General features: G+C 36.5%; 1 protein-coding gene across 5 annotated transcripts in view; it reads left to right on the top strand.

The window, feature by feature from the left end:
* Positions 1-24,769, top strand: part of NUDT14 (nudix hydrolase 14) — a 142,750-nt gene that overhangs the window by 92,575 nt on the left and 25,406 nt on the right. For all 5 annotated transcript variants that reach the window (XM_058162874.1, XM_058162876.1, XM_058162877.1 and 2 more), the window contains one exon: positions 6,397-6,440. In XM_058162874.1, the coding sequence (XP_058018857.1) occupies positions 6,397-6,440 (44 nt within the window). The remainder of the gene's footprint in view (positions 1-6,396; positions 6,441-24,769) is intronic.

The raw sequence follows: 24,769 nt of genomic DNA, 5'->3' as shown, positions 1-24,769 counted from the left end.
TAATCAGATGTGAGTTAGGAAGTTCTTGCCCTATTTAAATAATAGTATTCACTATCAAACTCTGATCTTCACAACATAGGTATGTGAAATGTATCATGGCTTGAACAAAAATTTCTGAGGACCTCTAAAAACAGTTGTTTATACTCACCAGCCTGGAAAATGTTACAAAACTATTTCCAAAGAGTTTGGATTTCACTGGTCTACTATCATGAAAATATGTACAAATTGAGACAATTCAGCATCATTGTTACCCTTCATAGGAATGGTTGACCAACTAAGATCACATCAAGAACAAGGTGTGTAATATTCCCAGACAATCCCAAAATAAATCTAAGGAACTAAAGGCCTCTCTTGCATTGGCAAATGTCAGCATTCATGTGACCACTATTCAGGAAACACTGAACAACAGTGGTTACATGGCAAAATTGAAAGGAGAAAACTGCTACACTCCAAAAAGAACATTGATACCCTTCTACATTTGCAAAGGCTGCATGGACAAGTCAGAAGGCTGTCGGAAGAATGCTCAGTAGATAGAGGAGACCAAGGTACAACTTTTTAGCTTGAATGAAAAGTGTTATGTTTGGTGAAGGACAAACATTGCATTCCAAATAAGAACCTTATCCCTCCAGTGAAACATAGTAGGGGCAGTATCATGATTGGGCCTGCTTTGCTTTGTCTGGAACAGTACAGCTAGATATAATTAAAGGAACTATGAATTCTGATTTGTACCAGCAAATTCAGAAAATGTCAGGGTATTTATTTGTCTATGAAGAGAAAGTGGATCGTGGAGCAAGACAGTAACCTAAAATAAACACTTGTAGGACTAAAGAATGGTTAAAGCATATGAAAGTTAATGTTTTGGAATGACCAAGTTCTCACCTTAAGCCTATATAAATGGTGTGGAAGGATCCGAAGTGGGCAGTTGATGTAAGCCCTGAGTTGAATCTGTTCTATAAGGAGGAATGTGCTCAAATTCCTCCAAGCTGCTGATGTGCAGAACTGATCAACAGTTATTGGAAATGTTTAGTTGTAATTACTGATACCCAAGGGGGGCACTGCAGCTACTGAAAGCGAAAGTTTACTTTTGCCACACAAATATGTAGCTTTGGATCATGTTCCCCAATAAATATATAAATCACCTTTTAGTTAATTTTTATGCAGAAATACTGGCAATTCAAAAGAATTCACTGTATGTTTTCCTACGTCAGCAACATGTCTACTGATCCTTTTTCTTTCAGATAACAGTACTTGATGGAAGATAAAATATGCCTTAGGAAATCAATTTTCAGTTGCCTCAGAACTGATTGCATAGCACCCTGAACTACATTTAGGGTTGGAGAAGCTTGTAATGTTATAGTGGTGTGTGTGTGTGTGAGAGAGAGAGTTTTTGTCATTTTTCTTGTTGCCTGTAGAGCTGTCTTGTTTGTGGTATTTATTGGGTTCAGTTTTGGGATGGCACGTGGAATCTGTGTGCTAAGGATTGGATTCATTTGGAGCACTCTCCTTTAGATACCAGCTGCAAAAGACCCACTTTTGAAGCTATGGGGTTCCCGCTGCTGAGAGGCTCTATAAACAGTATAAGGACAACACTGAGAATAACCAGCTGGATGTTGCAGCAGAGGCAGAAACTGGAGTCTCAGGGGCCTTGCTTTCCACCACAATGCTTGTTTACAGTTATATGTTTATTAAAATACAGCACTTCCTTTTTATGTCCCTCATTTCCTTGCTCAGTGTATTCTTGATGGAGCTATTCTTTTTGCATGTTGAATACTATAAGAGAGAGTTAGACTAAGAGTTACTGACTGGTCCAAACTCATTTAGTAAGTTTCATAGCTGAATGAACACAGTGGCCTTAGCTATGATATTTGTGGTATCACATTAATAGATGAATGACCAAAGAAAACATGTTCAGAAATGTTTGTTTTACCCCCTAATGGTAGACAAAAAATACCTTCGCAGAATAAGCTATATAACCATAATCTTATGATGTTTTTCTTTATAGTTGCTCGTCAAAATATAAAACTTATAAAAGTTAATACAAAGAGTGAACGGATATGGTCAGTTAAAATTAAATGGCTAGGAAGTGTACACCTTTCAGATGACTGCATGAGAAGAAATTGTTATTCTCAAGTTTATGGTTTATTATATTTTGTTTAGATTGGTCAATTGAAATTTGGATGCAGATTGAAGCCTGAGTTCATTGTTATACTTATTTATAGCTAGCTTTGAATGTGGAAACTAGGTAACTGCTGAGATACTGAGATTATTTTTCTGGAACTGTCTAGAAAAGGGTTCAACAGTAGTGTTTTGGTTTGATCTCACAATTTTTACCGTTATAAAAATAGGGTTTTATTTCCATTTCTGACATGGGGCCTGAATCAGAAATTTAAGTAAACCACATTAGAATAGTAAAAATGATACTAAATCATTAATAGAAACCCTAAAAAACTAAATAACTAATGTCAGACTGTACACGGCTGTCACAGTGGGAATGGGAAAGTAGTGACGGGAGTAATCATAACATTCTTTCACATGAGATCAAGGTTGGGCTGCTGGCACCTGGAGGGGAGTGACCGAAGTTTGGCGGCAGCAGAGACAAGGAAATGATTGGGCCATGTGATGTGACTGTCACTGGCAGGGCAGGGTGAGAGTTTTAGTGTGAGTGGGGGGGAAATGCGGGATTTCAGATTTGGGTTTTCCTCAGAAGTGCCAATATGACTTCCTCTAATAAAATTTTACTTCGATGGACTTTGTCTCATAGTTCTGAATTCCTATGAGGAGTTTTTTGGAACGCTGACATTAACCCAAATCTGAAAAAAACAAACAAACCCAGCAGCTTCCTGCAAAGAAGTGCCACTGTCCAGGATCTTGAGCCCCGGCTGCACCCCAATCTACCAGGGAGCGCAAAGACTCAGCAAAGAGGGAACAAAGGATGGCAACCCCTGAGGGGGGCATTGGGTCTGTTTCCGAGGATGTTTGTGGGGCCATCTGCTACCCATCGGTAACTGTGGTAACTGAAGCTGAAGCAGCGGAGAGTGAACTCCGGAGGGGTGCCTGGCCCAAGGAGCCATCGCTGGGACAGTCCCAACAGACCTGCTTGGTGATAGGTGCAAAACCTGGATCAGCAGCTACACTAGAACTGGAAGTCGTAGTGATGACCCAATTGCCTCCTGGAATATTGAGCCATCCTGAGCACGTAGCAGCTTTGAGTGGAGGACGATGAAGCCCCTGGAGCTCAGCGAGTCCAGGGAGTGGGGGCTTCCGCCACTTTCACGAAGCCAGTCCCTTGCTGGGTTAATCTTGAGAGATTCAGCCAGCTAAGTGTGGGAGCCGCTGCCCAGGTTTCCCCACACTCGATCCTGCCAGGTTGGAAATTAGCTCAACCGACGTTCAACTTCCCATGCCCAGGGAACATGGTGTTCAAAGTGGGACCTTGGCTTCGTTCCACTCTGCACTGATTCAGCCTTTCCCCTCAAGTTTAAATTACTCTTTAAATAACAATGTTTTAAGTGGTAGCAGTGAAGGTGAAACTTTGGAGATTTTTTCTCTCTCTCATTATTTTATTGACAAGAAGGCAGCTGAAAGATCTGAAAATTCTTCCCAAGCTTATATAATTAAACAATACAGAGGGGAAAGCATGCAGCAGGGGGAAATGTGCACAAATGAACTCCATCAAGTTCACATTGACCTAGAGGTACAAAGCATTCAGGGGCATTGCCATAGTCACTCGTTGTGTTAGCTATTGATGGTACATGACGGAAACTGGCATCAATAGTGCAGCTGGCAAAAAAAGAAAAAGCCTCAATCAAATTAGAACATCCAAGTTAGTCCTGCTTTGCAAACTACATTGGATCTGAAATTGGTTTTCATTAGCTAAAATAGAAAGCAGTTAAACAAAATAATGTTTTAGCTAATAAATCCAGGATAGTGTAAGGTTTAAGGGAGTACTAGGCATTTTATTCTGCCCTTAGGCACATAATCTATTCCTCAATGTGTTTTTGTTGTTTGTGCTCAACAGTTCAATTATTATGCAGGATAATATAGAGAGGGAGGATATTTTCATGATAACATTTGAAACTGCCTTGCATGGAGTCATATCATTAGTATATTTGGCTAACTAAAGGCAGCTCTTCAGCATATCAGTTCCTTCCTAACTATATTACCTGAGATGCAAATAACTAGTAGGAAAGTGATTTCCCCGTCCTGCCCCAAATAATTGCTCTATAATAGGAATATAGCTTGTCAGAGGTTCTCAAAGGGTATTCACATGACCCCGGGATACTACTACTGTAAATACATATCAGTTGCCAAGCATCCAAGTTTTGATCACATAACCATGGGAACGCTATAAGGGTCAAGTGAAAAACGTCATAAGTCACTTTTTTCAGTGCCATTGTAATTTCAAATGGTCACTAAATGAATATTTGTAAATCAAGGATTATCTGTACTGAGAACAGAGACTTCCATGTCCTTGTCGGGAATGCCTAGATCTGTTTAGTGACTGAATATTTAAAAATACATAAATAGGTTTCTCTGTGAGAATTATATTTTTACTTGACAAATGTCAGCATTCAAGCAGTTTCTAATGGGACATTTTTGTGTAGAGCTAGCTAGCACTGCAGAGTTAATAGTGTTTGCTTTTGCTACTAACATTATCTGTATACATGAGACACTAGAAAAACATTCCTCAGTCTTTTTACAAGAATAGCAATAGGAGCGGTAATGGAGCCCCCACCTTACTATTGCGAATGTCTGCATGGTAAACATTTTGATGGTTACTGATCTGGGGCAATGAAGAGAAGCCTTGAAAGACCAAGTTGATTCCCCATTTGTTATGTCTTCATTATTTTATAAACATATGAGTTTGTTGAATAGAAGATAAATCATTGTCATTTTGTGTATTACCTGATAAAATCACCATAAGTACGTTAGATTTAATGTGCTGTAAAGTACACAGAGCCATATAACCATTGGTAACTGTTTGCTTGCTATTAATAATTAGCAGCCTTTATACTGGACTATCAGCGTGAAGTCGGTATTTGGCACAATAGAAACTTAACTGCACAAAGCTGATCTGAATTGCATTACACTAGTAGCAAAGACAAAAAGAATATTTTTCATTTCAATCCACGACAACATAACGTAAAATAGAGAAAGCTATTAAACTGGACAACATTATACCAATTAATCATTTTTTAAAATGAAGTACTCCACAACTGTTTACTAACTATAAAAAAATCCCTAAAATATGGGCAGTTATAGGTCCTTTTCTATTTTGAAGATTATCTGTACCCCTTTCAGTCAAGTTTCACGTCTAGATATGAGACTGAGATAGCAATTGATCATTCTTATGATCAATTGATCTTCTATAGCTGAAATAGGATGGACGCTATGCATCCATCCTTGCTGCTCTTGATCTGTTGGTGGCTTTCAGTATGGTTCATTGTGATATTTTTCTGGATCAGTTCAAAAAATTATAAGGGTGGGAGCCAAAGTAGTTCAGTGGTCTTCTTCCTTCTCCCAGGGTCAATTCCACTTGGTGTTGATGGGGGCCAGTGTAGAGTTTTTCAGAACTCAGTGCTTTTCCCACTCCTGTTTCACATCTCCATGAAACCAATGGGTTAGTAAGAGGTGAAGCATTCTCAGTACTGTATGCTGATATTAGTTATAGATCTCTGTCCAAACCAAATGATATTGTTGAGATTTTTTCTTGATTTCTTGAAACAGTAGGGGGCTGGATGAGGAGAAACAGATTTGAACTCAACATTAGCACAAGTGGTTGGAAAGAGTTGGCTTTGACCTTTAAGTTCTTCCTTATCAATATGTTACTGTCTTGAGGTCCACCTGTATAATTGTTTTCTTGTTTCAAGCCTAATAACAGTGTTAAGATGAACTGTCAAAGATCCTATCTGTCCACTGACATGGAAAGAACTATGAATTATCTTAGCCAATGTGAATTAGTTGACTATTAGAAGGCCAGAGTCAGTTGTATGTCAAAACATACGTCCTGTGCCGACTTTCTAGGAAAGAAGACTTTAAACAGTCGTCTAATATAACAGTAATTGCTACCATATTTAGACTTAAATCAGTAGCAGTACATAGTTGGTCATGGCTAAACTAGAGAAAGGTTTGATTTAGTATAATGATGGGAAGCTATCAGGAAATCTCAGGAGTGCACTCCAGATTCAACTGTTGAAAAAAATATTCCAAGAAGACAAAACCACTTCCACATTACTGCCAAGAAAAATGCATATATGCACCCATAAAACCTGGTTTGTTACATCAGCTGTGTCATTTATAACTAAAAACGTACTTGAAAGTTGACTGTTTGATTTTCATGGGAACAGATTGAACATTAATATAACACATTACTTATTTATTATGCCTTTTTTTCAGAATGGTATTTCAAAACTTTGGGATTTCATGAGGACACATGACAGGTAAATTTCAAAGAATGCATGCATCTGGGAGGCAACATGCTCCGGTATACTTTTTAAAATAATTCATTCTCTCATTCTCATTCTCTCTGTTTCACATAATCATATTTATCATTTTGAGTCTCCATACATATTTGTGTTGCCAACTCTATGAAGTGAATCTATATTACTGTGTATGTAAAATAATTAACAAAGTTAGGAGCAGATTATGAAAAAACGTGCCATGTTTTTACACCCTGGCAATAAATTGTGGAATACAATGCTTTAGCCCCAGTGTTACGTATAAAATCATTGGGGAAGGTCCTCAGGAACTTTAAAGTTAAGTGTACTTTTCCATATCATTTAATCAAAATACACATATCTTGGATCAGTGTCTGAATACTGTACAGTGATATGGTGGATAAGGGCCCATAAACTGCAACTGAATCTTGAGAAGCAAAGCTGATAGATGGAATTATATCCACTAAATGGGATTATACCTCCTCAATGACTTCCAAAAGTAGTCCCTATAGTATTACCAGCTTCAGGTGGGTTATTATGCTTTCATGGTTGGGAACAAACTAGAGGGGTTCATGTACTCATAATCTCAAAATTAAATAACTGCAGTACTACCTATGAGAGACTGTTTATGAAGGACTATATTTATGTTTGGTCCTGAAGCTGCATCTTGCTCAACATTTTTATGATGTTTGTTTTAAGTATAAGCTAACTAATATAACAGCAGCGATGTCCATGCTGCTGTTGCTTTAGATCCGATGGAGCGATTATATAATATTATCTATTGAGACTCCAGAAGTGTTCTCTGGAGCAGTACCTGTCCTCTGGAATGAGGTTCCCCCTGAGATTGATTGATGTATTTATTTATAAAATAAATTATTTATTGGCCACCCATCTTAACTCAGAGTAACTCTGGTCAGCTTACAATCATAAAAAAATAAAAACTATACAAAGATAAAAATGTAAGCTCTCATGCTGCTGGCATTTCAGAGGGCCTTGAAGACCTGGCTTTTGTCCCAGGCCTTTGGCTAGGATGGCTAATTACATGCTGCTGATAGTTTGCAAATGGCTGAATATTGTTATTTAAATACATGTTTTGTTCATTTTACTGATTTATATTGATTTGTTTATATAATATGGGCCTTTTAGTCTATAGGCTCTGTCGTTTTACAATTTTTATAGTATACTGTTTTAATTTCTATTTTTATGACATGCCTATACTTTGCCCAGTTACATACAGTACATATGACAAATGTATTTACTACTGCAGCTGCAAATATATTTATTTAGGTTTTATAATGTTAATGTTGTTATTGATACAAGTATTAAGAAAGAGGTTTGTTTTTGCAAAAACATAAACAGGCATAAACATCTAGCAAAGAATTTTTTGTTCAGCTTATTTCTATAAGACAGATGGATTGGAAAACACTTGTTGCTTGAATGAGATAAGGTGATAGTCTATATTAACTGCTATCTGGGAACTAATCTAAGTAAAAAATGGGCATATTTTTTTAAAAATTAAAAATTAAAAACCCTATTGGAAACAACAGAAGCAATGTTTTTAAATTATTCATTTAACCATGGGGTTGGGTGGGGGGAGTGAGCATATTAGTCCCAAGCTCCCAAAGTTTTTTATGCCTGATATATTCAAAACATTTCAAATTTTCTCCTACCAGAACGCAGAAAACATGAGGCATTCAAATTTTATTGGAACACAGATTATTTAGAATGCTCTGGCAGAATGTTTTGAGTAGAGTTAAAAACAGAAAAATACTCCTCAGGGTACATAGAGCAAAAGCTAGATTCAAACTTGAATAGTAGCTTAGCCTTTGGTACTGAATTCATTTGCCTAATTCTTCTGTCCAGCCATTCAGGGGGAAAAAAAATCAGAATAGCAGCCTAGTTACTCCCTAGTAAACCAGCTTGTCAAAGGCATTATGTCAAGATAAATGTAATTGGCTCTTAATTATGTTACCCTCATTGCCTCCATGGGAAGAGAGCTATGAAGCAAGGAAAGCCAGTTTAAAAACATCACTTAAGAAAGAAAAGGACATTTTCTAGGGGTTATCTCTGGAGGATTATAACAAATCATTGAGTTGCTGAAAATGCAGTACCTCACAATGCTTTAATATTTGGGGATATAAGCATTTTGTAGATTGTTTCTTCAATCATAATATTTCTGTGCTACTATAATGTTTTATGGGCTAGTTTGATGGTTTTGGTACCATTATAATCAAAGAAACCTTTTCCACTAATATTTTTAGTTTTGAACATGATTGCATAAGATGCACGTGTCATGCCAGTCATCTCTGGTCACATAGCATTTGTTGCCTTCCCATGTACAGCAGCTGTCATGCTGTAACTTTTTTTAGTGACTACAGAGCACAGTATTTCAATGAACCATTTTACTCCACGCTGCAGAATTTCTATTATTCTAGAAATAGGAAGTGCTGCTTTATCTCCAGTGCCTACTCCAAAATATGCCATCAGCAATTGATCCTACTAGATTATAATTTTATTTATAACCCTTTATAGTATTTCCTGCTTTGTAAGCCTCTTATATTATTTTCTTTCATTATACTGGACTTTTTCTTTCCCTCAGAGATTCAGCTAATTGGGCTCATTTGTCTTAGACTTAAAATACAAAGCTAAGAAATTAGACTTAAGCCCAGAATCACCCAATTATACATACAAAAATTGAATATAGTGACAGTTCAACTTTAATTTCAGGAATCTCTCCTCTTTGTCCTGCTACCATTCAGTTAATATTTTATTATAAGATAATGGCTGTATAGTTAAAAGTCTTGCTTCATCCATACAGGTCATTTCTTGAAAATGTTTCCCTTCTCTCTGCTATTGTAATAATGTGATATGCAGTCAATTTCTCTGTTCTTGTTGCAGCAGAACATTCATTTTGTGAGACACTCTCCCAAATTCAAGATTAAAGATTCAGTATATCCTTTGCTCCCAGAATATTAGCTATGTTTAGAAAGGTATTGTACCATAGGCATAAGATTGGAGAAGAAGCATTTTTGAATGCTATAGTATGTGGTGGAACATAACCTCTATTAGAATAATGCTCCATTAAAAGAAGGCATGGCTAGGTATGGAAGGAGCTTGTTAAGGAAAGGGAGTATATTATTCTGGCATATAGGACAGCTTCCCTATATTCTGTGGAACCATAACTCAGATCTCTTAGCAAGTGAAAGCTACACACTATTGGCAACTCTGGTTCATTCAAAAGACACTATTGATGAATTGGGTTATGTCAGCTCAGTTACATTAGCTCTGGTCAGTAATATATTAGATTTTAGTACTTATAGCACTTACACTATATGTTTGCAGTGTGTGTTATTTACTGCACAATCACTCTATCAACATTATAGTTTGTTGAAAAGGATTTATTTGGTGGCTGTTTCTGTTTTTGTGGTCTCAGTTGTAACGTAGTGTGTGTTAAAAGAAAGCTTCCTGTTTTAGAAATGATACATTAAGATTACATTATTTTGAATAAAACCATACCATTCTAAATTTCAATAACCGATAAGAACATTGAAACTGTACTTACTGTCAACTGCAGATCCATATAGCTGTACAAGCTACCAAACATTATTTAGAATAAGGCACAAGGCAACATTATGCAGCTAATTTTGCATAAATGCAATTGTCTTAAAAGAGGACTAAAGAAGCCTATTACAGTTTTTTAAGTATTCTGTTCAAGGCATGAATGAAAATTGTAGTGTTTGATTAGCCACATGTGCTGGTCATCCTGTTTCCATACCCTTCATTTTTCCCAATATTATAGACTTCTTAAGAGAGCAAGGTCTTCTCATGTGTCCAAAGGCATTTGATTTATTCTTCTGGAAAACCAAATATAGCCCCATAATCAAAAGCAAATCTGGATTGATTTATTTTATTAGTAATCCATTTGTTTGGGAGGGTTTTTTTGGGGGGGTGGGGGGGATCTCTGTGATATTCTCAAGACTCTTCTTTAATGCCAAAGGTAAAAATGTCAATACTCTTTGTTATCCTACTTTCACTTTCATAGAGTATCATAGGGAAAAACATTGCCTATGTGATTGTAAAATTTGTGGGAATGTCACAAAATCTGAGTATCTTTTCCAAAATCTTTATTACTGCTATACCATGTCCTAGTTTGCAACCCTGAAAGGCAGAAGCTATCCATCACTTCAGTATCTTCATTGTGAATTCCAAGACTGATTGCTGTTGGCACTTGGTCTTCTTAATATTTAGTTGCATTCCCATTTTTTACTCTGCCCCTTGACTTTCATTATTAGAACTTTGCCACCCCTTCAAGATAGGAAGGTCAGGAAATACCTGGACGAATTACAGGTGTGGTACTTTATTTCTGCAGGGTATAATAACAGAATCTTGAAAGGTTGCTAGAATGTCTCGCTGCCCTATCATACAAAGAGAATCAAGGAGCTTCCTCCTGATGCATTTTTCTGTGTTTCACTGTGTTCAACAGAAGTTAGATTTGAAATCATATTGTAGAACAGGGGTGTCAAGGCCCGGGGGCTGGATCCGACCCGCAGGGTGGTTAGATCTGGCCCGCAAGGCTGCCCTGGAAACAGCCAAGAACTGGCTTCCGATACCTCTGCCAGTGAAAATGAAGCTAGAAAGGGCCGTGTGCAGCTCTCCCGAGCTTTGTTTTTGCTGGCAGATGGGCCACAGGCGCTTTGACACGAGTGACATCGAGCTGGCCATGCCTACCATAGCCACGTCCCCCCGGCCTCCCAAGATCAAACACAACCCTGATGGCAGCCTTAATGAAATCGAGTTTGACATCCCTGTTGTAGAATATACTTATTTAGAAAAAATACACCTTGATATGCAATGTTCTCTAATATATTTGCTTTTTGTCTGTTTATTTAAATTAATAGCTTGCTTAAATATGTGATATTATATTACAAATTGTGTCTCTCTATGTGTATTAAATCATGAAGCACATTGCTCCATACTAAGATAGTTTAGTTTGATTGGGCATATAAAATTCTTCCATTGCTTATCATTGAATGATCCAGCAGACCTAATCTGCTGCATGCTAATCCTGTAGCAACTGAATGGAAGAAAGCAGAATTCTTATTTACTTGTTTAACTGGGTAAGCCAGTTAACGAATATGAGATCTTCTGCATGCAAAAGATGCTTTGTGTCATTAAACTATAGTTCCCTTTCATTATGTATTCAATTTACAGTGTAAAAGATCAAAGGTCTGCTGATTGGAATGATCCTGTTTTTGTCTGATATGTTGAATGCCTTCTGTAATTCCAGTTAGAGTATAAAATATAGGACCTCATAAATAAACAATATGATCTAGTGCAAGAAAGTTTAGAACTTCTTTAATTTTCGTTGTATACAAAGTACACTGTAATTTAGAAAGTTCGAACTAATGCACTCTCTATGAGGAAGTTGATAATACAGCCAATTTCCTACTCTTCTGGTTGATGATTGTTTACGATCTATATTTTATCCTTTAATATAGCTTTTCGAAAACTCTTTTAATTTTTTTCCAGTTTCTCATTTTTATATATTGATTAAATAACTCTGCAAACAATATAAGTTGTTGTGATAATATATAGTTTTAATTTATATCCACATATAATGGATGTGTATGCAATGGTTAATGGTAATATTTCTTACTATTTTATGAGCTGGATTACAAAAACAGCAGGTCTTACTGCTGATAGCATTTGAAAAAAAGTTTTGCTGCAGGCTCTTGTGTTAAAAAGAGGATTGATTAAAATAAAATCTTGCATAGTTGGAGTTTTAACGAACCCTAAAGGAGTATAAATATTCAAAATGTTTCCTCTAACCAATGTTCATATGTCTCCTCCTATGGAAAAGGACATTGCTTTAGCAAAGGCAAACAATGGCACACGCACACAGACACATATCTGCACACACAAAAAAGTGTTGAAGCGTATTTAGGCTTCAGTTCAAACAAACAGAGGCAAGAAAATATGTTTTTTTGTCACCACCCCCCTTTCTTTTCTGAATAAAGTGGATTTATTAGTGTGAAAGGCTAAATGTTTTTGTGTGGGTTTTCTTTTGTAATGCACAGCAGTTTAAATAGCCCCTTAGAACAGGGGTCTCCAACCTTGGCAACCAAGACTTGTGGACTTCAACTCCCAGAGAGCTCTGGGTGTTGAAGTCCACAAGTCTTAAAGTTGCCAAGGTTGGAGACCCCTGTCTTAGAAAGATGTTGGTGGGAAATGTATGATGCTTTGAAGGACCGAGGATCAGTTAGTAAATATTATGCAAGTATGCACACATTTAACTTTCAGTGTTCTTTTATTACTGTATGGTCAAAATTAGGAGAAAGTAAAAAAGTGTGCTAATTAAAAGATGTAGTGTTAAAATATTGCCCCCGAATTGAGCAGGTGTGTTCTCTCCAGCAGAAATTATTCTATGGACCTGTCTGGTAAAAGAGGACAATACTATTGTCTTTATCTAATTGCATAATTTGATTTGATTTGATTTTGGCATCATATGATTCCAGAGCAACTACAGTATAAAACAAACTTTAAATACAATGACATAAATAAAAAAAATACAAAAAGATAAATTAAAGAATGGCAGTCTGGAGAAAAATATCAACCCAAAACAAAAAATATCAATCATCTCTAAAAAGGGAAGATCCATCCATCCTACCACAACGCTTAGGTGAACATCCATGTTTAGGGCAAGTTTAAGGCCTTCCTGAATAGCATCAGGGCTGGAACATTCATAGTTTGAGACTATGTTCCAGAGGGCATGCATCATAACAAAGAAGGCATCGTTCCTGGCTCCCAAAAAGTGACATTGTGTTACCAAGGGGACCCAAAGCATGTCCTCTCTGTCATCTGCTGCTGTTCAGACAAAAACCTCAGAAGATAGGTGATCTCTCAAATGAGTGATCCTTATATCATGTAGAGGTTTATACTGACCAACACCTTAAATTATACCTGGAAGCATAACCAGTGCAACTCGCAAAGCAGGGGTGTCATGAGGGCATTCTGAGGCACTCTGGATAAGATGTATATCTTCATCAATGACATCCTATAATGAGATAAATATCTAAGGAAACCTATCAAAAGAATATATTTGAATTGAGACCCAAATCAGACTAGGGGATAATTATGGCTTTGTTAGAGTCTTAGATCACATAAGCATTGCTTAAACAACTGTGCTGGAAAAAAAATGAAATGAATTCTGGCTCCATAAAAATCTGTATAAGAAGTAATAGCAAAGATTTGTTGAGATTAGGCATCACATTTTATTAAACTGGCAAAGTGAGGATTAAAAACTTTCCATTAATATAGCAGAACCCCTAAGTATTATCTTTGAAAAAGCTTTCACTACCAGTTCTCTTCCCAAACTTTGGTCACTAGCCACAGTCATCCCATTCAAAAAAGGAGACCCCAGCTTAGTCGAAAACTACAGACCGATCTCCCTTTGCTGTGTCACCTGCAAAGTCATGGAATCTATCATCAACCAATCCATTACCTCATACTTAGAAACAAACAACCTACTCTCCAACAAACAATTTGGTTTCAGAAAAAAATTATCATGTAACTTACAACTTCTGCACTGCAAAAACATATGGACTTCAAATCTTGATCAAGGCAAATCAATAGATGCAATCTACATAGACTTCTGCAAAGCTTTCGACTCAGTAGTACACGACAAACTTCTCCTAAAACTAATATCCTATGGCATCTCAAGACCCCTCCTGCTTTTCTGTCTAACAGACAACAAGTGGTCAAAATTGGCAATGCTCTATCAAATCCTGTTCCTGTCAAGAGTGGCGTTCCTCAAGGCAGCGTTCTTGGACCAACACTCTTTATACTATACATTAATGATCTTTGTGACCATATCTCAAGTAATTGTGTTCTCTTTGCTGATGATGTCAAACTATTTAACATCACAGACAATACTTCTATCATTCAAAACGACCTTGATCATCTAACCGCTTGGTCTAAAAATTGGCAGCTCCAAATTTCAACCAGCAAATGCTCAGTCTTACATATAGGAAAAAAGAACCCAAAAACTAAGTACATACTAGATGGACATTACCTTACAGATGACCCCCATCCCGTTAAAGACCTTGGAGTTTTCATGTCAAATGATCTAAGTGCCAAAGCCCACTGCAATTACATAGCAAAAAAAGCTCTAAGAGTTGTAAACCTAATCTTGCGTAGTTTCTTTTCCAAAAACACCACACTATTAACCAGAGCATATAAAACATTTGCTAGACCAATTCTAGAATACAGCTCGCCTGTTTGGAACCCTCACCACATCTCTGACATCAATACAATTGAGCGAGTCCAGAAATATTTTACAAGAAGAGTTCTCCACTCCTCTGAAAACAACAAAATACCTTATCCCACCAGACTTGAAATCCTAGGCTTAGAAAACTTGGAACTCCGTGCCTTGACAAGACCTAAGCTTAACTCACAGAATCATCTATTGTAATGTCCTTCTGTCATCTGCTGCTGTTCAGACAAAAACCTCAGAAGATAGGTGATCTCTCAAATGAGTGATCCTTATATCATGTAGAGGTTTATACTGACCAACACCTTAAATTATACCTGGAAGCATAACCAGTGCAACTCGCAAAGCAGGGGTGTCATGAGGGCATTCTGAGGCACTCTGGATAAGATGTATATCTTCATCAATATATCAAGAGATAGCACGCCTAGTAACTGACCTCAAAAATGTCAACATTGATTTGAGGAAGGGAATGTTTATGTTAACTCCAATAACACATATCCGACTTTCCACAAACGTACCAGCAATGATTATGATGGTTTAACTTATATAGATTTCACAGAAGACAACGTTGGAAAAGCTCTTCACAACTTAAAACCATCGCTATCTATTGGACCCGATGGACTGTGCTCATACTTCTTAAAAAAACTTTCCATTAATATAGCAGAACCCCTAAGTATTATCTTTGAAAAAGCTTTCACTACCAGTTCTCTTCCCAAACTTTGGTCACTAGCCACAGTCATCCCATTCAAAAAAGGAGACCCCAGCTTAGTCGAAAACTACAGACCGATCTCCCTTTGCTGTGTCACCTGCAAAGTCATGGAATCTATCATCAACCAATCCATTACCTCATACTTAGAAACAAACAACCTACTCTCCAACAAACAATTTGGTTTCAGAAAAAAATTATCATGTAACTTACAACTTCTGCACTGCAAAAACATATGGACTTCAAATCTTGATCAAGGCAAATCAATAGATGCAATCTACATAGACTTCTGCAAAGCTTTCGACTCAGTAGTACCGATAAACTTCTCCTAAAACTAATATCGTATGGCATCTCAAGACCCCTCCTGCTTTTCTGTCTAACAGACAACAAGTGGTCAAAATTGGCAATGCTCTATCAAATCCTGTTCCTGTCAAGAGTGGCGTTCCTCAAGGCAGCGTTCTTGGACCAACACTCTTTATACTATACATTAATGATCTTTGTGACCATATCTCAAGTAATTGTGTTCTCTTTGCTGATGATGTCAAACTATTTAACATCACAGACAATACTTCTATCATTCAAAACGACCTTGATCATCTAACCGCTTGGTCTAAAATTGGCAGCTCAAATTTCAACCAGCAAATGCTCAGTCTTACATATAGGAAAAAGAACCAAAAACTAAGTACATACTAGATGGACATTACCTTACAGACGACCCCCATCCCGTTAAAGACCTTGGAGTTTTCATGTCAAATGATCTAAGTGCCAAAGCCCACTGCAATTACATAGCAAAAAAAGCTCTAAGAGTTGTAAACCTAATCTTGCGTAGTTTCTTTTCCAAAACACCACACTATTAACCAGAGCATATAAAACATTTGCTAGACCAATTCTAGAATACAGCTCGCCTGTTTGGAACCCTCACCACATCTCTGACATCAATACAATTGAACGTGTCCAGAAATATTTTACAAGAAGAGTTCTCCATTCCTCTGAAAACAATAGAATACCCTATCCCACCAGACTTGAAATCCTAGGCTTAGAAAACTTGGAACTCCGTTGCCTTCGACAAGACCTAAGCTTAACTCACAGAATCATCTATTGTAATGTCCTTCCGGTTAAAGACTACTTCAGCTTTAATTGCAATAATACTAGAGCAACTAATAGATTTAAACTTAATGTCAAGATTGCAGAAAATATGACTTCTGTATCAGAATCATCAGTGCTTGGAACACTTTACCTGACTCTGTGGTCTCTTCCCATAATCCTAAAAGCTTTATCCAAAAACTTTCTACTATTGACCTCACCCCATTCCTAAGAGGACCATAAGGGGCGTGCATAAGCGCACAAACGTGCCTACCGTTCCTGTCCTATTGTTTCTTTTCTTCTTTCTATATATATGCTTATACCTCCTTATATTTACCCATATATGTTTATATACTATATAATCTTTTGTATGATTCCTACATATATTGTTGTAACAAAATAAATAAATAAATAAATAAATAAATAAATAAAAAAAATACAAAAAGATAAATTAAAGAATGGCAGTCTGGAGAAAAATATCAACCCAAAACAAAAAATATCAATCATCTCTAAAAAGGGAAGATCCATCCATCCTACCACAACGCTTAGGTGAACATCCATGTTTAGGGCAAGTTTAAGGCCTTCCTGAATAGCATCAGGGCTGGAACCATTCATAGTTTGAGACTATATTCCAGAGGGCATGCATCATAACAAAGAAGGCATTGTTCCTGGCTCCCAAAAAGTGACATTGTGTTACCAAGGGGACCCAAAGCATGTCCTCTCTGTCATCTGCTGCTGTTCAGACAAAAACCTCAGAAGATAGGTGATCTCTCAAATGAGTGATCCTTATATCATGTAGAGGTTTATACTGACCAACACCTTAAATTATACCTGGAAGCATAACCAGTGCAACTCGCAAAGCAGGGGTGTCATGAGGGCATTCTGAGGCACGACTTTCCACAAACGTACCAGCAATGATTATGATGATTTAACTCATATAGATTTCACAGAAGACAACGTTGGAAAAGCTCTTCACAACTTAAAACCATCGCTATCTATTGGACCCGATGGACTGTGCATACTTCTTAAAAAAACTTTCCATTAATATAGCAGAACCCTAAGTATTATCTTTGAAAAGCTTTCACTACCAGTTCTCTTCCCAAACTTTGGTCACTAGCCACAGTCATCCCATTCAAAAAAGGAGACCCCAGCTTAGTCGAAAACTACAGACCGATCTCCCTTTGCTGTGTCACCTGCAAAGTCATGGAATCTATCATCAACCAATCCATTACCTCATACTTAGAAACAAACAACCTACTCTCCAACAAACAATTTGGTTTCAGAAAAAAATTATCATGTAACTTACAACTTCTGCACTGCAAAAACATATGGACTTCAAATCTTGATCAAGGCAAATCAATAGATGCAATCTACATAGACTTCTGCAAAGCTTTCGACTCAGTTGTACCGATAAACTTCTCCTAAAACTAATATCCTATGGCATCTCAAGACCCCTCCTGCTTTTCTGTCTAACAGACAACAAGTGGTCAAAATTGGCAATGCTCTATCAAATCCTGTTCCTGTCAAGAGTGGCGTTCCTCAAGGCAGCGTTCTTGGACCAACACTCTTTATACTATACATTAATGATCTTTGTGACCATATCTCAAGTAATTGTGTTCTCTTTGCTGATGATGTCAAACTATTTAACATCACAGACAATACTTCTATCATTCAAAACGACCTTGATCATCTAACCGCTTGGTCTAAAAATTGGCAGCTCCAAATTTCAACCAGCAAATGCTCAGTCTTACATATAGGAAAAAGAACCCAAACACTAAGTACACACTAGATGGACATTACTTTACAGATGACCCCATTCCCGTTAAAGACCTTGGAGTTTTCATGTCAAATGATCTAAGTGCCAAAGCCCACTGCAATTACATAGCAAAAAAAGCTCTAAGAGTTGTAAACCTAATCTTGCGTAGTTTCTTTTCCAAAAACACCACACTATTAACCAGAGCATATAAAACATTTGCTAGACCAATTCTAGAATACAGCTCACCTGTTTGGAACCCTCACCACATCTCTGACATCAATACAATTGAACGTGTCCAGAAATATTTTACAAGAAGAGTTCTCCATTCCTCTGAAAACAATAGAATACCCTATCCCACCAGACTTGAAATCCTAGGCTTAGAAAACTTGGAACTCCGTTGCCTTCGACAAGACCTAAGCTTAACTCACAGAATCATCTATTGTAATGTCCTTCTGGTTAAAGACTACTTCAGCTTTAATTGCAATAATACTAGAGCAACTAATAGATTTAAACTTAATGTCAACAGCTTTAATCTAGATTGCAGAAAATATGACTTCTGTAACAGAATCATCAGTGCTTGGAACACTTTACCTGACTCTGTGGTCTCTTCCCATAATCCTAAAAGCTTTATCCAAAAACTTTCTACTATTGACCTCACCCCATTCCTAAGAGGACCATAAGGGGCGTGCATAAGCGCACAAACGTGTCTACCGTTCCTGTCCTATTTTTTTCTTTTCTTCTTTCTATATATATGCTTATACCTCCTTATATTTACCCATATATGTTTATATACTATATAATCTTTTGTATGATTCCTACATATATTGTTGTAACAAAATAAATAAATAAATAAATAAATAAATAAATAAAAATAAATAAATGTGCCTCCCCCGCTGCCTTCCCTGTTCTCATTAAAAGTGTCTGTTATTCAAATGCTATTAGTTTTAATATTCAAAAATTATTTATAGGATGGAACTTTTAAAAAAGAAATTCCACCCACTTGAAAGAAGAATCTGTGTAATTCTTTTCCAGCAGTTGAATAATTTCTGATAAATTATGGGTCAAAGCAAAATTTGGTTTTTCCCATTTTTTTTTCTTAATGACATCCTATAATGAGATAAATATCTAAGGAAACCTATCAAAAGAATATATTTGAATTGAGACCCAAATCAGACTAGGGGATAATTATGGCTTTGTTAGAGTCTTAGATCACATAAGCATTGCTTAAACAACTGTGCTGGGAAAAAAATGAAATGAATTCTGGTTCCATAAAAATCTGTATAAGAAGTAATAGCAAAGATTTGTTGAGATTAGGCATCACATTTTATTAAACTGGCAAAAGTGAGGATTAAGGAAAGAAACTAACCTTGAGCAGCATTGCTGGGAAACAGGCACGCCAATAAAAAAATAACATGCTTAGAAGGCTTTGTATTTTGTTGATTAAGAGAAATGCAAACTCCATGCTAATTCAGAAGTATAAATTGTTAGCATCTAGCAGTAGAACAATAGATACATTATGACAGTTCTGTCCTATGAATTTTCTTGCTGAATAAAGTAGAACCTGAAATTGTGACAGAGGAATAGCATCCCTGATGTAACTTAAATATTAAACTCTGGGGATAGTTCAGTGCATACACAGATCTCCTGAGTTTACAGGATTCAGTGGGTCAACTCTAAGCTAAGTATCCCTTTAATTTGAGGAATATATACGGAAATGAGAGCTGCCATCCCAAGATTTCTCTGATAACCTTGTCTACCCTGGACACCATACAATGATTCATGCATCTCTCATCATCCCACTGCACCTGAAACAAAGTTTTTTTGACTGTATTACTCCAGGGAGGGAGTAAGAATAAAAACAAATTGTATGCATTTCTGGCATGTTTGCACATGAGACGTATTGTTCAGGAGCTTTTGATGTCAATTTCAGATTAAATTCTTGTATAGGCCTCATGACTTTTCAAGGAAAGCCTACTCTTTTCCTGCTCTTGTGTTCTGTTTTGGCATTCTGATAACATAATACTTGATCAGATATAATCTTTTGTGTATTATGCTGCCAGATTCATTCCCGGTACAATATGGGGAAAGCAGCAAGTTCAGTCTTTCTCTCTGTACAAAAAAGAAAGAGAAAAGAAAAATTTCATGATGGAATTACAGCTTACAAATTTCTGGCAGACATTATCACGCTCATACTGTCTTTAATTCAACATCAACGGAGCTGTGTAACTTTGTGGCTCTTGCTTTTGAAGGAGCCTCTTCAATTGTTGGAATTTATTGGGTAAGCTTTCCACCACAACACAACGACATCATGGAATGCATAGTATTATTTTGAGCCATTATAGCTTCATATGGACAGCTTCATGTGAATCTTCTGTTTAAAAAGTCTGACGCTACCTACAATGAAGTATAGTATAACTTTCTTTGAGCTGATACTACATACTATCCAAGAAAGGAGATATAGCCAATTAAATCTGAAACTCCCTCTAACATCTAGTAATTTTCCTCCCCTGAAAAGGAATTCTCCCAATCCCGCTCCTTGGCCATTATAGAAACCAAACCAGGACAAGAGCGATAATAAGAAAAAAACAGATATGTAGAAAGGGAACGGACACAGAATGCACGATTGTAATTTAGTACATTGATGTTTTCATATGTATAAATAAATATTAGAATTGCATGTATAGATAGTAAATAGAAAAAAGGGAGAAAAATGGATATATAAGAAATGAAAATTGATGTGGAAATGTTGGAAAGAAGAAAATTGTAAAAAATTCATTTTCTCCTTGAGCGTGGGTCCAGCATTCAGGAATGGGTTAACTCTGTAACTCTGTCTGATATCTGAGGACTGAGTCTGCAAGCTGTTAAGCTCCTCCTCTTCCTCTTGCTTCCCAGCTTTCAGACTCAGCCTGATCTGGACAGACATATTTTGCTGAGCTTCCCATTCCTTATTGCATTTGGAAAACAGATCTGCTCCTAGAAAATTTGGTTGAGCCATTCCAGTGTGAAGGGCCTTGTGCCTGACCGTTCAACTGAGAAAAAATGCCTTACATATCAAAGGAACCACCCCAGACCTTGTACTTGTATCCCCAATGATAGGGAAGCGTTGCAAGTTCTATTTTATGTGATAAAAACTCATCATTGCTTAGTTCTACCTAAGTACAACTACTTTTTCATTGGAAAAAAAGTGGACTTGAATTTTCCTGCTGTCTGGTTTCCTTGAATTTATTTGTTATTGGAAATACTTGCAAAATTCCTTATGATTGTTCAAATGGTTAAAAGAAATATCAACAACTAAAATAACTTTCAGGGCAATCAGATGGAGATGTATGTGTGCCTGTTTTGAAATTCAACTTTTCATTTAAGATATCTTCCCTGATCTTTACATCTGCATTTATATTAGCTTCTAGACACTTCCAGTCTAATGAAATTTAATGTATATAATGGAAAATAATTATCTTCAAACTGTTCTCATCAAATCAAAGCTAAAGGGGTTCTTTAGGCCATTCAATTTGTCTAAAAAAGTAAAAATATTTGAATAACAATTACTTTTATTCTATTTAATATTAATGTAACATTATTTCTGTTAACCTTAATAAGTAAATATTGTTTAATAATGTTATTAAATAATATTGAATATAAAGTAAGTAAATATCTATTTCTCAAGCATATCAAGAAAAATAACTTTCACAAAGGTTTAATTATTAGTAAAATTAACAATTGCTTTTTTTGTTAAAAATACATTTATAAATCTTTAATGCTTGACTATTCCCTGTTGTCTCAAGATGGCAAAGAAACAAGACAGTTGTGATGAAAGCACAATTTCATTCAAGTTTAATTTGATCTTGTTCTTTAACTTTGACAGCTTGGTTCTGATTGTTCCATCTGTTATGTACATGTCTTTAAGTGACTAAATCTCAAGAGGAAAAATAACCCATTCTTCAGTGAGTTGGCACATGTTACCTCATTTTCAAGAAATCATTATCCTGTCTCCCTCTGTTTCTTTGTTGAAATATGAACTCTAATTTTATGAGGCTTTTAAAAAATAGGTGAAAGTTTCTTTTTCTTCATTTGTAAAAAATAATTTTACAAAATTCTCAAATGTCTACAGAAGTTGAACAAAAGTAACTTAATTAAAAGAAAAGAACACCAAGCTTTGAAAGTTTAGCTTTATAAAATCTGCCTTTGAGTTCTTAGAAATTCAAGCCTATCTGTATATGCTGAATTGGAATTGCTGTCTTTTTCTTCAAATCATTTTTACTAATTAATTTTTTAAAAATTAACTCATGTTTAATAATTACATGGTAGAAAGATATAGAATATTATTTTCATTTTAAGAATAGCTTTTCTAGTCAATTTAACTGATAGAATTGGATGAGAGTTGGATGACAATTTCTTTCACCTAATTTCTGGAAACGTGTTTCCTTCCTTTCCTTGACAGAACCCCTCCTAGATGAAAATATTCTTAATTTTGTGATAGTTTGAAGAAGAAATTACAGTATCAAATTCTGTTGCTTATGTTATCTTCAAAAGTAGGAAAAAAACCAAAAATAATATTTAATCATTAATAACATTGAAACAATATCTTTTAAAACCTTTAGTTAAATGCACCTGATTTAGTTGAACTCAGATCATCAGCAAAAAACTTATAATTTGGAGCAGATCTTCATTTCCTCATAATTAAATAGATAAGACTGAATTCATTTCACTCTGATTCTGGATGTCTGCATATCTTAGAACTAAGTTTATTTCTTCTTATCACTTGTCTATTGTAAAGAGTAGCAACCAAATAAAACAAAGTATTAAAAATGTTTAAATAAACATCACAGAGAATAGATTGGATGGAATTTTCAGGCTGACATAACTCTTGTGGCTCAACAGACTAATGAAGTCTGTTATTATTTATTTATTTATTTATTTATTTATTTATTTATTTATTATTTAAATTTTTATACCGCCCTTCTCCCGAAGGACTCAGGGCGGTTCACAGCCAGATAAAAAATACACAGTAATACAATATAAATACGATTAAAATACAATTAAAAAACTTATTAAATTGGCCAAGATTAAAAATTTAGGATAAAAACCCATAAAAACCCATAAATTTAAAACTAACCCAGTCCAGCGCAGATGAATAAGTGAGTTTTAAGCTCGCGACGAAAGGTTCGGAGGTCCGGAAGTTGACGGAGTCCTGGGGGGAGTTCGTTCCAGAGGGCGGGAGCCCCCACAGAGAAGGCCCTTCCCCTGGGCGTCGCCAGACGACACTGTCGCGCCGACGGCACCCTGAGGAGTCCCTCTCTGTGAGAGCGCACGGGTCGGTGAGAGGTATTCGGTAGCAGCAGGCGGTCCCGTAAATAGCCCGGCCCTATGCCATGGAGCGCTTTAAAGACGTTCACCAACACCTTGAAGCGCACCCGGAAGGCCACAGGTAGCCAGTGCAGCCTGCGCAGGATAGGTGTCACGCGGGAGCCACGAGGGGCTCCCTCTATCACCCGCGCAGCTGCATTCTGGACTAACTGAAGCCTCCGGATGCCCCTCAAGGGGAGCCCCATGTAGAGAGCATTGCAGTAATCCAGACGAGACGTCACAAGGGCATGAGTGACTGTGCACAACATAGCTGCTTGCAATTACTGCAGGTTCTAGTCCCACCAGGTCCAAGGTTGACTCAGCCTTCCATCCTTTATAAGGTAGGTAAAATGAGGACCCAGATTGTTGGGGGCAATAAGTTGACTTTGTATATAAATATACAAATAGGATGAAGACTATTGCTAACATAGTGTAAGCCGCCCTGAGTCTTCGTATAAATGCGAATAAATAAAAAAAAACCTCTTAACTACGTGCTAGATGGAAGGGAGATCAGAAAATTGATATAGAGCAGAACGAGGGAAACTTGGTAAAGCAAATTAGAAATCAGTCTCAGGAGCATATAAAGAGATTGTATAATGTGTTACTTGAAATAGATTCTGAAAGGGACTTGGTAAAGGATTGTATGATAAAGTGGGCACAAAATTTTCAGGAGCCAATATTATTGGAAACTTGGGAAAAAATTTGGGTTAGAAATGTTAAATTCACGCAGGCACAGAATCTGAGGGAAAATTTTTATAAAATGTTTTATAGATGGCATTTAGATCCTAAAAAAATTATCGTGTATGTATCCAGATATGCAAGCAAAATGTTGGAGATGTAATTGTGATGACGCTACATATTTTCACATTTGGTGGACTTGTAAGGACATAAAGGCCTTTTGGATAAAAATTTGGTGGATTTTACAAAATGTTTTGAAAAAGAAGATAAAGTTCCTGCCGCAATTTTTCTTGTTGGGAATTATTACGGATTGTACAGTAATTGAGACTAAATTGATTTTAAAACCTAATAACAGCAGCAAGATTACTAATAGGACAATACTGGAAGAAAAAAGAAGTACCTACAATAGAAGAATGGATATTGAAGGTTGCCAATTTGGCTGAGATGGCGAAGATATCAGCCTTTTTGAAAGACAATACGCAAGAAAGATACTTAAA

The sequence above is a fragment of the Ahaetulla prasina genome, chromosome 1 (genome assembly GCF_028640845.1).
Source record: "Ahaetulla prasina isolate Xishuangbanna chromosome 1, ASM2864084v1, whole genome shotgun sequence".
Classification (NCBI taxonomy): domain Eukaryota; kingdom Metazoa; phylum Chordata; class Lepidosauria; order Squamata; family Colubridae; genus Ahaetulla; species Ahaetulla prasina.
Note: the sequence above shows the minus strand (reverse complement) of the source record. Positions and strands in the feature narration are given on the sequence as shown.